This window comes from Poecilia reticulata, chromosome 18 (assembly GCF_904066995.2).
Source record: "Poecilia reticulata chromosome 18, P_reticulata-male-v2, whole genome shotgun sequence".
Taxonomy (NCBI): Eukaryota; Metazoa; Chordata; class Actinopteri; order Cyprinodontiformes; family Poeciliidae; genus Poecilia; species Poecilia reticulata.
Genome location: NC_088847.1, coordinates 11,911,957 through 11,926,056, shown reverse-complemented (window position 1 = coordinate 11,926,056; position 14,100 = coordinate 11,911,957). Strand labels below are relative to the sequence as shown.

At 39.2% G+C, this 14,100-nt stretch overlaps 1 protein-coding gene across 2 annotated transcripts in view; it reads right to left on the bottom strand.

Moving 5' to 3' along the window:
* rbpjb (recombination signal binding protein for immunoglobulin kappa J region b) overlaps positions 1 to 14,100 on the bottom strand; it is a 52,710-nt gene that overhangs the window by 21,982 nt on the left and 16,628 nt on the right. For both annotated transcript variants that reach the window (XM_081600035.1, XM_008435485.3), the window contains exon 2: positions 188 to 226. Coding sequence is in view for 1 of the 2 variants with exons in the window: in XM_008435485.3 (XP_008433707.1) it covers positions 188 to 226 (39 nt within the window). In the remaining variant the exon portion in view is untranslated. The remainder of the gene's footprint in view (positions 1 to 187; positions 227 to 14,100) is intronic.

Genomic DNA, 14,100 nt, shown 5'->3' with positions numbered 1-14,100 from the left:
AAATGGGGAAGAATTTTAAGCGGTTGGAGGCAGCACAGCCATTCTATCTTTAGATGAAATTCTGACCACACGCAAGTCACCAAAGACTTCAGTTTCCAAGCGGATGGAGGGACATATCAAAACACGAGAAATTAACGCACGTTACATACTGCAAGGGACAAAACAAATCCAGCAAAACATTTCTCACCTTGTTAGGCGCTGTGGCTGAGGGCGCTCCCCAAACTTCCTGCAGAGACACAAAGTGAGAAAGAAAAAAAACACATAAGTGGGTCAGTTATTAACCACGAGCAAACAAACGGTAAACACGGCAATACTAAGCGGCGCGTCTTTCCACGCACACAAAAATCCACCCACTCTGACCCTGATGGAGCGCATTTCCACAGAAGCAAGCGGGTCAAAGCGAGCGGAGGGTGGAGAGGTTGAATAGAAAAAAGACAAGAGGATACCGTTATAAAAACGTGCATGAAGCTCAGCCACATGCAGCAGATGGTTTAAGATTAGATTAACCTCTTTAGTGTTGCTCAGAAGATGCATCCACAAACTTAGCTTGGTTATCTGCACATCTAAACGGCCCCATGGCGGTGGCCTGGATGTTTGACGACTCTGTTCAGCGACTTGTTGGTGAACAAGTCGAGCAGCAGCCTTCTGGCTTTTTGGAAAAATCCAGAAATGTCTCACTTGATGAATTTACGACAGGGATTCTCGTTTAAAGGTTCATAAATTTCACAAGCACTGAGTCAACCTTAAGCATTTTGTAAACTAGACACCACAGGATGTGACAGGGCCCACAGACACAAGAGGAACTGGATGTGTTTCATCACTTTGGATTACTGAAAGATGCCAAACAGGCGTAAATCTCACCTAACAGGATGAGGGATTCAACTCTTCTGATGAAATCCACTCAACAGGGGCCAAGTCAGGTAACGTTTCTGAGTCCAGATTAACTTAAGCAGACAGAAACTATTGATTTACGCGCTTTAGAAATACATTGATGGACAAAGCAAAGTGAAAATCAAGAAATTTGGTGCTTATCTTGAGTACACAAGTATAAATCTGAAGTGTGTCTCTGGAGTACAGTTACTCCACTTTGGAGGGGGGGAAAAAAAAGTCTTTACTCTCCGAGTTTTAGCTTTAGTCTGAGCAGAGCTGATCTGAGCCTCTTCTACACTAGAATCACTCGAGAAAGGAAGTCTGACACACCAACTGAATATATTTTTGACCCTTTAGGCGTCCAAAAAAACAGAAATATCTAAGCTCCACCAGTAGGTAGAGATAAAGTCGATACAAACAACATTAAAGTTTTAAATTTCCCAAAAAATGATTTCCCCAAAAATCATTGCTTGTGTTCCCTTTGACTTGGTTTACCATTTCCTCTCAGTCGTTAACTTCTTCAGTTCACATTTGACATGACAAAGGAAAAGCCAATCAGGATGAAGGACGACCGATGTTGAGAAACCAGTTAAAATAGATCAGGTGTTGATCTGCAAAAATGAAGAATCAGACTCAAGAGTCCCTGCCCCGTCACTCTTACGAAGGCGACGTTGAACCAAACCATACATGGCAAACAACAAGCTGCATGTCTGCTCAACAGCTGACAGCAAAAATCCTGACTAAATATCAGCTTGTTAGAGTGGCGTTATTCTAGGAAGAACGACAAATGGGTAAGTTATTGCAGTTAGCACTGAAGAGTCTTCCCTGATGGTACGAGGACGTTCCAAGGTAACAACGCCAGAATTCATGAGGCTCAAACGGAGAGAGTCTGGACCTTCAACCTGTTCAGAATCCGTAGGGTTAACACCAGATGAAAATAAACCTTGTGACAGAAATGTTTCAAAACAATGCCACAGTGAACATGTGCTGTAATAAAAGGTTGTTTTTTTTTTTTTTTTAGCTTTTTGTGGTGACTTTTTTGGCAATGCGTCGCAGTTCTAAATATGAAACTATGAAAATTGGTCCTTTTTTTCTCTCAAACTTCTTAGATCAAAGGAATTGCATACAAATTTATGCCTGGACCAACGTAAGTTTTATCTTCAACAGTTAGTTTTTTTTAAAGATATTTGTTAATTAAACTAAAGCCACATATGTCCAGTCAATGAAGAGTTTAAGACCTGATTAAAGTCAAAATCTGCATGAGCACCCCCCACCGACCCCCACCACATGGGCATGTATGTAACCAAAATTGATCTCAGCTCAAAGTTAGGAGAGTTTTCTTTGTTAGTAAAGAAAAAAAAAAGAAAAACTGACCAACAGCATCTGCATGTAGCTGTCTGACCATTTTCCTCTCTCATTAAAACAAAACAAAAAAAACAAGATCGCCAACTTTGCACAGGCGAAATAGAAACTAGTAACAGTCAGAGGAGGCTGCGGAGAGGCATGCAGGGTTTTTCCTGTGGCGGGGCTCTACCTCTCAGCTAACTACTCATGAACTGTGGCCAGGTAGTTTTTTCCGGAATCAAGCTGACAAACACATAAACAAAAGACCTCGGTGCTGCTGCGACAGGAAGCAGAAAGCAAGGCCAAACCGCTGATAGAGTTAACATCAAAAAATGCTGCTGATCAGCTTCTCATCCACTCAAGACGTCGGGGCAGAAAAGCGGTTGGTATCGGCGTCGAATCTCTGAAGTTTGCCAGAAGCAACTGCATATTTAGAAGGATTCAGAGGAAACAAACGAACGGGAGAATGGCTGGATGTCACAAGCACGAACACTTTCTTATCTGCGTCAAAGATTGTTCACGAGCGTGAAACCGAGACATCTACCGAAGCCTTATCCTCTGCACAGGCTGCCTTTCATCTCTAGGCTCCGAGAGCACATGTGTTCAGCATGAATCAGTCAGTGAATGACCTACGAACGAAATAATTGCAATCTTATTTGTCTCATTTAGTTAAATTACAGCTTGTGCTACACCAGATGCAGAGGGTCGGTTGAAAAAAGAAAAATGCGAGTCCCACCTGCAGATGTTTAGCGGCGTTTCATTTCAGGCGAACCACCCACCTTCCAAGATCAGACAAACGAGTCGGTAAGTTTGGATTCGATTCTGATCGCGGCCGTTTGCATTTTTTTTTTTTTTGTTGTGAACAACTATTTTAGCCCCAAAGCTAAAAATATCTTGACTCGTCATATTTTGTAATCTTATACGGACAAGAAATTTCAAATATTCAAATCGGTTGTAATATTCAAAAATTGCAGGGAAATATTAGACTTTCTGCATCCTCAGTCGCTTGTTTCTCGTGTAAGAGTCAGCTGCTGCAGGATATTAGAAAACTATTACAAACACAGTAATATTCAATTTTTTTCTTTCCGCTTTCGCTCTCATTTGTGCTTCCGTCACTCTGACCTTTGGGACCATGTCGTTTATGTCCAGTCGGAGCTAAATATTACATTTGTCGAGGAAAATCCAACCTTGTAACTCTAGGAAAACAATAACTATTGTGCTCCAAACAACCATTTGATTATTGAACATTGATGGCGATGCATCGTTCAGCTCTAACTGCAGGGTTACTCCAAAACGCATCGTTGCCAAGTGCCATATGAATCCATGAACCCAAACGGTCTTTTGGCAACATAAAAACTGAGCACACCGATATCGTGTTGATGTTTTGATAAACTGCTCAGGCCCATCTAAGACCTTAGTGGTGCAGCTGCTCATAAATAATGAAAACACAAAGATCTCAAACTAGATTTCCAGACACTCCGTTACGGGTTTTTGACATGCTCCTGCATTGTTTTCCTGCCTCTCTCGTGTATTTCCAGACCTTTCAGTCAGCCGAGTTAGAAAATCCCAGAAGCTGAACCAGTGATTTCCTAGCAGACGGTACAAGATATTCACATATGCTTAAAGAAAAAAGACGCACATGATTATGTTTTCTGCTGTCATTAAATGAGACCAAACGTGTTTTTTTTTTATTCCAGGTCAGTTTATGTTGCTTTCTGTAGACAAACATGAGAATGTATTTTAACAAATCATGAAAGCCCAGGTGATGTCAAGGCTTTGAAAGCTTCTTATTGATTCATAACATTCAAGCTAAATAAGAGAGGAGCCCATATCTACTACTGCTCTTTGAATACGAATGCACATCCACAGCGCCAGATGGGTAAATATTACATTTTATTATAAGAATTATTCAAAGCCGCTAATAGCAGTTTTACGGGTCGACAACGATTCTCTAAAAATCAGCGACGCGGAGACGGGAAGCATCATGAGTGAGAATATTAGTTCCAGTAATTTCAGCCTGAACTTTTGGGGGGAGGGGGGAGGGGGGGACGACGACTTTGAACTTGTCCATTAAAAGCTTGAGCCTTGATTTGGAAAAACAGCCCATCCAAGTATGGAACACCTACCGGTAATCAAGCACAGCTGCCGTGAGATTTATATTAAGAAAGTGAACCAAATAGCAAAATAAGAGCAAGCAGGAAAAAAAAGGGGGAGGAATAGAGGAAAACGGGACGAGAGAGAAACAGATATGACTTGTGCTTGAGCCAGATGATGGGAAAAGAGGTGGAATGATTATAAAGGAGGACAATCAATAAGGTTCCCACAGTGCAGCGCTGATGCCTCCACCGGCTAATAGATTCCAGACGGCTCTCTTATCTTCCATCAGCTCTCTTCTGAACATCACAGCACCTACTGCACGCTCCGAATGATGGAAGAAGGGATTACTGCTGGGAGCGTGATGTTTAAGGCAAAATAAGGGAATAATGCGTGAATGGGAGGGAAGAGGAAAACATAAAATACAGATACATTTATGTGAAAGTTGTTTTTTTTTTTCATTACAAGTTTCCACTTCCATGTTTAGGTGATTTTATTCAGTGATATATTAAAAAAAAGGTGAGCATTAAGATAGAAGCGGTAGGATATAAAGTGAGATCATCGCTTTCAACTTGTGACATGCGCTTTTTGGTTAGCCAGTTCTGTGAAAAACCACAGTCCACACTTCTCTTCACCTCCACAAACTGACTTTAGCACATCAAGTCGAAACACAAAACACCAAAAAACAGAAGAAGCCCGAATGCAGGAAACCACAAAAAGGTAGAGCTACATATGTCAGGGGCAAGACATTCTCACTGTTGCATCAGCACTTCTCCAGCCTGCGCCTCAAACATGCAGCAATGTCTCGCTGCTAACTTCGGCAAACAGCGGGTCCTAGAGCCTCGGCTTTAGTCTTCTTAAAAAAAAAAAAAAAAAAAAAAAAAAAAAGCCTCATTATACGAGCTGTCGAAATTAGGAATCGGGCAGAAAAAAAAACCTGACAGTCGTTCGCGGAAAACGTTGAACCGTTTCCTGCATCTCCTCATACGATGGCACTGATTCCAAGAAGCAGAAGAAAGGAGAGGAAAGACGCAGATCATTCAGCTGCCAAACAAAACGTTTACTCATCATAGTTAAGAATACATTAGAGCCACACACTGCATAAAGGATATTTCTCTTCGCTGTGTCAAATAAGGTTGCTTATTTTAGTAATCGATTATTCTGATGATTACTCGATTTTTCATTAAACCACTTTAGCCTCTTTTATGCAACAGAAATAAATTATTTTTTAAAATAAGAAAACAAACATTGTATTGCCTAAAATGCAACAACACTGAACTCCTTTAGTGATTTTGAACGACGTGAAGCTGAAAAACTGTGCCATGTATTTATTATTTCTTAACTTAAATGCAAAATGTATGTATATTTTGTACAATTTTGGCTGAGTTACTGCTCTGAATGTTATTTCCAGCAAATGGCCTTTTTAAGCATTTGTGCTGTTACTAAATTAGATGATGATTATTTGAATAATCGATTAATCATGATTAATCGTTCCAGCCCTAGTGTCAAACATAAAATCGGACTAAACTTTTAATTTTTTAGGTCAACTGGGATTACAAAGCCTGTTTTAATTTAATAGAATAATCGAAGAAGATGATGAGCTAGGTTTTTAGACTGCCTTGCGAACAAACATGTCTTACTCAGAAATTTTCTTTAAGACCAACGTCAAGGTTTCATGATGGCCGCCCTGAAGCCTTGGCTTTGCTGTTCTTTAGCCGCTTTGTGTCTGATCTGGCTATATCTTAAGGGTCACCAATGACCTCAAGAACCTTTTGTGACCCAACTTTAACTTCCTGGCTGAGGTTTTGACATGTTGCTCAATACTCCCACACAGTTTTCTTTCCCCATGATGCCAGTTCCTCCTGCAGCGAAACGGCCCACACCATGATGCCTCCACCCCCGTACTTTACAGCTGGCCTGGAAGTTCTTCCTGTTTCCTCTTTCACAGTTTCATCAAACTACAGCATGCTATCGCATTCGCAGATACAGCTGAAACCTCATACAACTCGAAGTAAACCGTCCCCTCCCCCAAAGGCAGCGAGGCAGAGTGAGTAGTAGTCAGGCTCTGATTACCACAAAGCAAAACAAGGAATATAGGCTGAAACAGAGACAAACCTCCAGTCATGTAGAAATATGAAGTGACAAAATTTTTTTTTCATCTAGTTAGGATATTATACGTTGTCGTTAGAGGTGTGCCGATCGATCGGTCACCAATCACAATCGGCCGATTTTCGTGAAAAAGTGCATGATCGGTGATCGGCTCTTGTTGCCGATACCGATCACCTGCATCTCATTTCGCACTCTGCCTGTGCAGCTGGTCTCCTCTTTCCTTCACACTGCGCAAACGCGCAGCAACAAATCCTAAGCGATGTGGAACTATAACGCACTGAGTGAATGGGGACGTTTGCGTGTTGTGGCGGAAAATTGAAGCACGTTAAAATGCATCAACACAACAAAGCTAATACGACATAAAAACAATGCCATACTTGACGGAGTTCGGCTACATCGAGGCTCACTGCAGTAAAAAAGACATACGGTGGATCAGATAGCAGGTAAAGCCGCGCACAGCTACAAACACTCACCCGGATTAGCATGATGGTCAGAAAGCCAAACAAATAACCTGCAAAATTATTTAAGTCTTCGAGCTGCGATGTGGTTCTGCTCTCGCTGTTGAACCGCTGCTACGCGCTACAGGTAGTAATATTTCACAGACAGAGCGCCGCTTCTGCTCCACCTGGTAGTGACTCTCACACCGAACCTCTGTTTAAAGCCGCAGCATCTAACCTAAAAAAATACATTTTACATACGTATTAAAACTTTCGCTGTCCTAACATGAGACAGATAATCTCTAAAAAAATAATCGATCTCCTCGCTCTGCATAATTACTCCGCTCAGTCAGAAACAGCCACTCACAACTAGCAGTAATCAGCTAGCCGTCATGCTATCAGGAAGTTTTTATGCAGTAACTCTGGATTTGTTTATTGTAATGGATCCTGTACTTGCCTTTGAATGTTAAGTTTTATACTTTAATTTTTTTTGGAAATGTTGAGAGGTTTTATTTTGGCTCTTTGCATTATTTAGCCTCTTCAGAGCCTTCATATGTTATCAGTCTGTTAAAGATAGTATTACCGATAGCAGTACAAAATGCACAATGCCCGATTTGTTTAGTTTTCTTCTTGGAAAAAGTTATTAAAAACAAGTTTTTGTCTAAATTAAGGTAAATTCATGGTTCTTTTTTCCACATAATGTAACCGGTAGTGTTTATGATAAAAAAAAAAAAAATAATTATGTGATCGGTATCAGTGATCGGCTCTCATGGGTGATCGGTATCAGTATCGGCAGGAAAAAACCTGATCGGCACATCTCTAGTTGTCATTTTTGACTTCGTGTTTGTAGTAAAACAAGCAGAGTACAGCGAGCAAAGCTTGACTGAATCAATATTAAACAACCAAAAATGTTTTCAAAAGTTCTGTAAAGTGAGAATTTTGGTTTCGGACAGAAATTTTAAAACTCTGCCCTGTCAAAGAAACAGTGACGCTTAGCAATTCAAAGTGAGCAAAATATTCAACATTTAATCTGTGAAAATAATAGACATAAGACATAATGGTAAATACGGTGATAATGTAAACATTTGTATAATGGAAAAAAAACTTTTTTTTTCTCATTTCTGTTTGAAATGGTCAAACTTTGGTTAAAAAACTGCTGGATTAGTAAAGAATTTTAAAAATGGCCAGAACAATTAAAAAATCCCCCTTTCAGTTTTTAGGACATGCAAATATCAACAGCTTCAGTTCATATTTATCACAAAAACCACAAAATGAGTTTTTGTTACTATGGCAACTTATTCATCCCAGTATATGGTGAACAATATATAATAGAATAATAAAAAAAACACGTTTGAATTGAATGTAATTTTCATTCCTCACTCCAAGATCAGAGCATAAACAAAGTGATGCTGTCAACATTACTCTCTGGACGCAGCTCTGTAGGACAACAGGAAGAGTTCATTGCGTTTTAGCAGGTAGTGGGAGGAACTGGTGGCTGTTATGAGTCAGACTCTGATTTTATGCTAAGATGTGTTTGAAGGAACAACAATAAAAACCTTAGAAGACGAGAAAAACGCACCAAATGTCCTCTGCTGTCATGTCATGCGTAGATGAAAAACTCTTAAAAATTCATGGCAAAACAGACATGCGGCGTCGCTCTGGCAGGTGTTTTATACTGAACAGCTTTAAATTATTAAACAAGGGATCATTTCATGAGTTGGAAATGTTTCCATTTCACCAAAACATTTACAACAAGGATGCAGGGAGAAAATTTTGCGCCCTGAGCACTTAACAGGAATCTGCTGATAGAATCCACACGGCTTACGTCATTTAATTCCAATCTAATGTTTTTCTGTTGAATACTTTTAGGAAGTGCATCTTTTTTGTACACGGATGTTATCGTATGGTCTACACCAATCACGAGGAAGTCTGTTGACACACTAGTTGTGCAACACACGTTCATTGACAGCCGTGACTAAAAAAAAGTTTGACACAAAAGGTCATTGCTAACGACAGAGGTCCTTAGAGTGCAATATCCAAGTATAATACTGGAAAATTGAGTGGAAGGAAAACCTTTGGTATGAAAATGAGCTAAATGATCAGGCATAGCCACAGACTTGTGAGGATTGAGAAACAAAGCCTAAAGAGCTTGGTTGATGACTTACAAAGCATAACTCAGCAATGTCTTAACCTATCCTACTGAAATAAATTAACTGCTCCTGAGCACTGCAGTGGTATAAAAATGGCCATAAAAAAGTAATAGGAACACCATCTTGTCAACTGACCAACCAGTCGAATTCCTAACAATCAGATCATTTTGTTCTTTCCAGTCGACACGTCACAGTTAAGCAATCAATCCATACAATCACAAAAACAGCTTCAAAGTCAGTCAGTTTCATTATCAGTAAAATATTATCATTTCTTTTACACTTAGAAGTGAACTTGCTGACATGTAGGTAAAACTTTGCCATCAATGTCAGGGTTTCCCCCAGAAAAGTTTCTAAATCCGATCGTAGTCCGCTGGATGACTGGCATTTTTTTTTTTTTTTTGAGTTAAAAAAAATATTTAAAGTTGACAGGAAATTTGAAAATATCACTTGATAATTGTGTGTTCTTGGAAGATTAATACCCGAAGTCCAACTATAACGTTTTAAAAACGGGGCAAACATTAAAATAAACTAAAAATAAATAAACAATGCTAAGCCTGGTGGGGGCGCAAGTAAAGCCTGGTGGCCCACCAGGATTATAATAATCTGGGGGAAAACCATGAACAGCAGCAAAAAAAAGACAACAAATCTACATAAACCCAAACTGAACATACAAAATACTTCTCCTTTGTCTATTAAGTGGGCTTTTCCTGTTGTGAAATGAGGTGTGTGCATTGTTTCAACTGGAACAACTCTGTCCTCCTCTACTCACAGTTAGTCTTCGGTTCAGGTAGAAATTAACAAAAAAGATCTTAATTTTTTTTAAATAAACAACAAATGCTTTTAATAGTTTTGCTTTGTGTAAAAATGCAGATGTGTGTAGGAGGTATGCTGCCACGCTGATCACCACAAAGTGTAATATCCAGACCAGACTGCGTAAGTCATTTAGATCATCTCCAGTTCCACTTCACTAAACACTACAAAGACCTTGATCTTCATCGACATTGGGACACAGCGGTAAAAACCCTTCTCCCCATTTGACTCGAGTTGCTTTTAACACTTATTGTGTCACAGCGTCGTACGGTGGGCTGAAGTGACTCAAGGTGAGAGTATGACCTCAGCAGCCTTGCCTGCAGATGAAATCTCAATCAATGGTTTCTGTGAAGCCGAGGCTCTTCAAATAATCTGCGGTAACTTGGCTTTTCTGTTTGACTAATACTATAAAAACCTACATGCAGAAAGTAAACACAGCCCTGTGTCCTTTAACTACACAAGTGGGAGATGAAAGAAAAGGATGGTCTGAGTTAGACGAGTCTCTGACAAGAATCAACATTTTGATATCAATCTTCAGCAGGCACGTGCGGGTTCTTCCTCCCTGGTGCCATTTTGAGGTTTTGGGGGGGTTTTGTACGCGTGCGTGTGTGTGTGTGCGTGCGTGTTGTCACGTCTGTGCCACTCAATCATAAGGTTTACCAATTAATAACTTCCAACTCTGAGTTTATCCTAATGTAACCAAAAGTATTCTATATACTTTACAGACAATTTGAACCACAGCAGATGGTTTGAACCACAGCATATATGGGAAGCCATATGTGCCACAATTCAATAAATCAAAATGTCCCAAAATTGATATTTATACATGTGAAAATTTTATTAAAACTGCAGATGCATTTGTAAACATTTTTATTTTCTTAATCCAAATAAATATAAAAGCAAACATTTGAATTATGTTTTTTTTATTCTATGGCTCGTGATATGGATTTATTTAATCTCTCCACCTTAGAAAAACTAAATCTCTCAAAAATCCTAACACTATATTAGAAAAGTGGTGCTAGTCCTGCAGAACTATTTTGATCTTTAAAGTAAAGTCTGCAGCTAAGTTTGAGATTAACCAGTCGTATACTATTAGGGTTTATGTGGTGAAACAGCAACAATATAAATTATTTTATATGCAATTAACTTGTGGAATCTGCTACCACGTCTCCTAGGTAAGTGAACTCTGCTGAAATGCATTTCACCACTGAATTTCTCAGCTAAATTTTCCTTCATGATTCAATCTTGCTTTATTAAGAACTTGTAAATGTAATGATTCATGAAAGAAAATTATATAAAAATAAAAACAAGCAAATATTTGAAAAGCCTCGGTCGCTGAGTGTGCGCATCCTTTGGTGACAACTCAAAGACAGTAAAAAAAAAACAAAAAAACACAAACTTCAATGCACCTTTCTGATTTTTGCATAATAGATCAGCATGATCTGGTGAATAACTATAAGGTTTAAAGAAAATGATGTATTGTTTTTATATGTATGACACAAATAAAAATCTGGAAAGAGAATTTAGCTCCCTTTACGTCTATTGACTTCCATAAATAAAGTCCACTGTTCTGTAAAAACCCATGCATAATTTTCCTTCTACATCACAGTTATTCACTGCTTTGTGTTGATCCGTCATATATAATACAAATCAAAATACGAAGCAGTTTGTGGGTGCAACCTGAAAAACAAAGTGGAAAGGAGTGTAAATATGTTTTTATGGCACTCGATACATTCCAGATGAGCTCGACGTTAGCTCAAAGTGCGACAGCGGTGTGTGTGAGGTGAATGAAGAATGGTGTGTGGGATTAGGGCCACAAAAAAGGGTGTTTGGTTTCAGCCTGAAGGGTGATGGTAGATATCAAAGCTCCACTGAGCAGCACTACATCTCATTATCAACATCAACGAGCAACACAGTCACAAATATATGAAATTAACTCTGAACAAGCTACTCGTTTACAGCTATTTACCGGGTTAAGTGTGGAAAAATAAGGTCCTCATAACTAAAGCAATTCTAACCTGTTCAATTTAAAAAGTAGTAAGTAATTTTATTCATCAAAAATAACTTTCAGTGCTAGTTTGTTCAAAATTTCAAAAAGTAAATATGACCAAAGAAAACACATTTTGACTAGTTTTTACTTAGTGGAAATGAATACGACTTGTTGCAAAAGTAAAAATAAGTGATTTTATGATATAAGAGATGAGCCGATTGGGCTCTTCATGGCAAACACAGATGCAAAAATGTTCTTTGAGGTCTTACTATCCAGATTTGATCTGTCAAGTTTCCGTTTTTTCTTTTTTTCTTTAAATAACTTCAGCACATTAGAGAAAAACCACAAAAAAGTGCTGCTGTTTAGAGTCCAACAGAAGATAATTAGCAGAGTTTTAGAAGAAGAAAAAAGGACCCATGTATAAGCTGTTGGTTGATGAACTTATTATTTTATTAAAAATTGTAGTTTGAATGAGCATAATGAATAACAGCTGAATGGTACTTCGTCAACGATGACATTCCTGACAATACGGAAGAATACAAAGGCGATTATAAAGAATAACATGCATAAATCTGAAACTGAACAGACTAGTTTTCAGAGATGACAAAAAGAAACCTGTGAGTTACCGACATCCGTCATGATGCAGATATGACGGCAGAATCAGAACACAACCGGGGTCACTCGGTTCATGAATTATTAAAAAAACAGTCCTCTAAAATGGGTTGCCTTGTAGGGCCTACTCATCCCAACCCGGTCCCAAGACAAAAAATCTGCAGCATCTGAAAGGCAAGAACAGGCTGAGGTTCAGATGCTGTTCCTACGTGTTCTTAAAGCTACCCCGAGTCAGCGGAGTGAAAAAAAAAAAAAAAGAAAGAAATGCGTGGAAACAACAAGTCTCACCAAGCAACTCGATGTGCGTGTCAGTGAAAGAAATTTGGAAATTGGAGCCTACTGGCTGCATTAGTCCTGGCAGTCTGTTGAGAAATACCTGCATACTGATGTCACAGCTTCAAACGCGCACACACACACACACACACTGCTGCACAGCTCTAACACACTTCAAGCATAAACAACAGGCTTTTCCTATAATACACACACACACACTTCCTCTGCAGCACTGAGTTTTTTTCTGTGTAGCTTACAGCTAGTGTGTTTCACACACACACACACACACACACACACACACACACACACACACACACACACACACACACACACACACACACACACACACACACACACACACACACACACACACCTTAAAGGCAGAAGTTTAATCATTAAGAAAAAAAAAACACAAAAAAATGAATAACTTCTTATTCGAGTCAAATCTGGATTCAAATTTTGAAAGCAGGGTGCAAATGAGGACAAAGAAACGGATATAAATAAAGGAGGAGGAGTGGACAGACACTCCCCCAGACAGTAACGGGGAGATTGCTGGAGCTGGAGGCTCGCTCTGTGCTTGGCACTGCTGCCTTGGCAAGTGCCAACAGTTTGTAGCAGCCTGCAAGGGCCGAGGAGGGCAGAGCTGCTACAAATGTTGCGAGAGTCTTGCCTCTTAGCAAAGTCATGGCTGAATATTTGCATACAGAGAAAAGGAAGTAGCAAACACATTTTTTTTTTTTTTTATAATAAAATGCTTTAGAATTAGTGACCTAAAGCTGAACCCTCACCACGCTAACACCGTGCTACTGGCTGACCTGAGGATTGCAATCATTCGAGTTGGAGCCATTCTGCTTTGCCAATTTCTTGTTAGATACTTTTGGATGGAAAATGAAGAAATTACAACATCATTGCCAGTTATTCATAAGGCATATTACATCTATTTTTATGTAATCTCTACAAAACTGAGAGCAAAGATGATGTTTGTGGAGGTTGATGTATCTGATGAACCTTGACCAGTTGACCCTTGATCTGAGTAAACCAAGGAAAATTTGTTCAACTTTCCACCGTTGACCAACTGATTTTTAAATCAACGATCTTTGCTGGTGTCAAACGCAGCTTTTCATGGAAAATGTGGCCAAAACTATCATGGAAAGGAGAGAGTTAAAAAACAAAACACACTCATCTGGAACAGGACTAAAAAGATCTTGGGATTAGGGCTGAGCAATATGGCCGAAAAATGTATCATGATATAAGCATTTAATATCAGTCAGTATCGATATTTTTTAGTTTGTTGTTAAATATCCAAAATGCTACCAAGCTAGTGACGTGACCGTTCCTCTTTTGTCCACAATCATCTCTTGAGCTGTTATGCCTACTTTCTCCTTTCGCTCCACTCCAATCTCTCTTTATT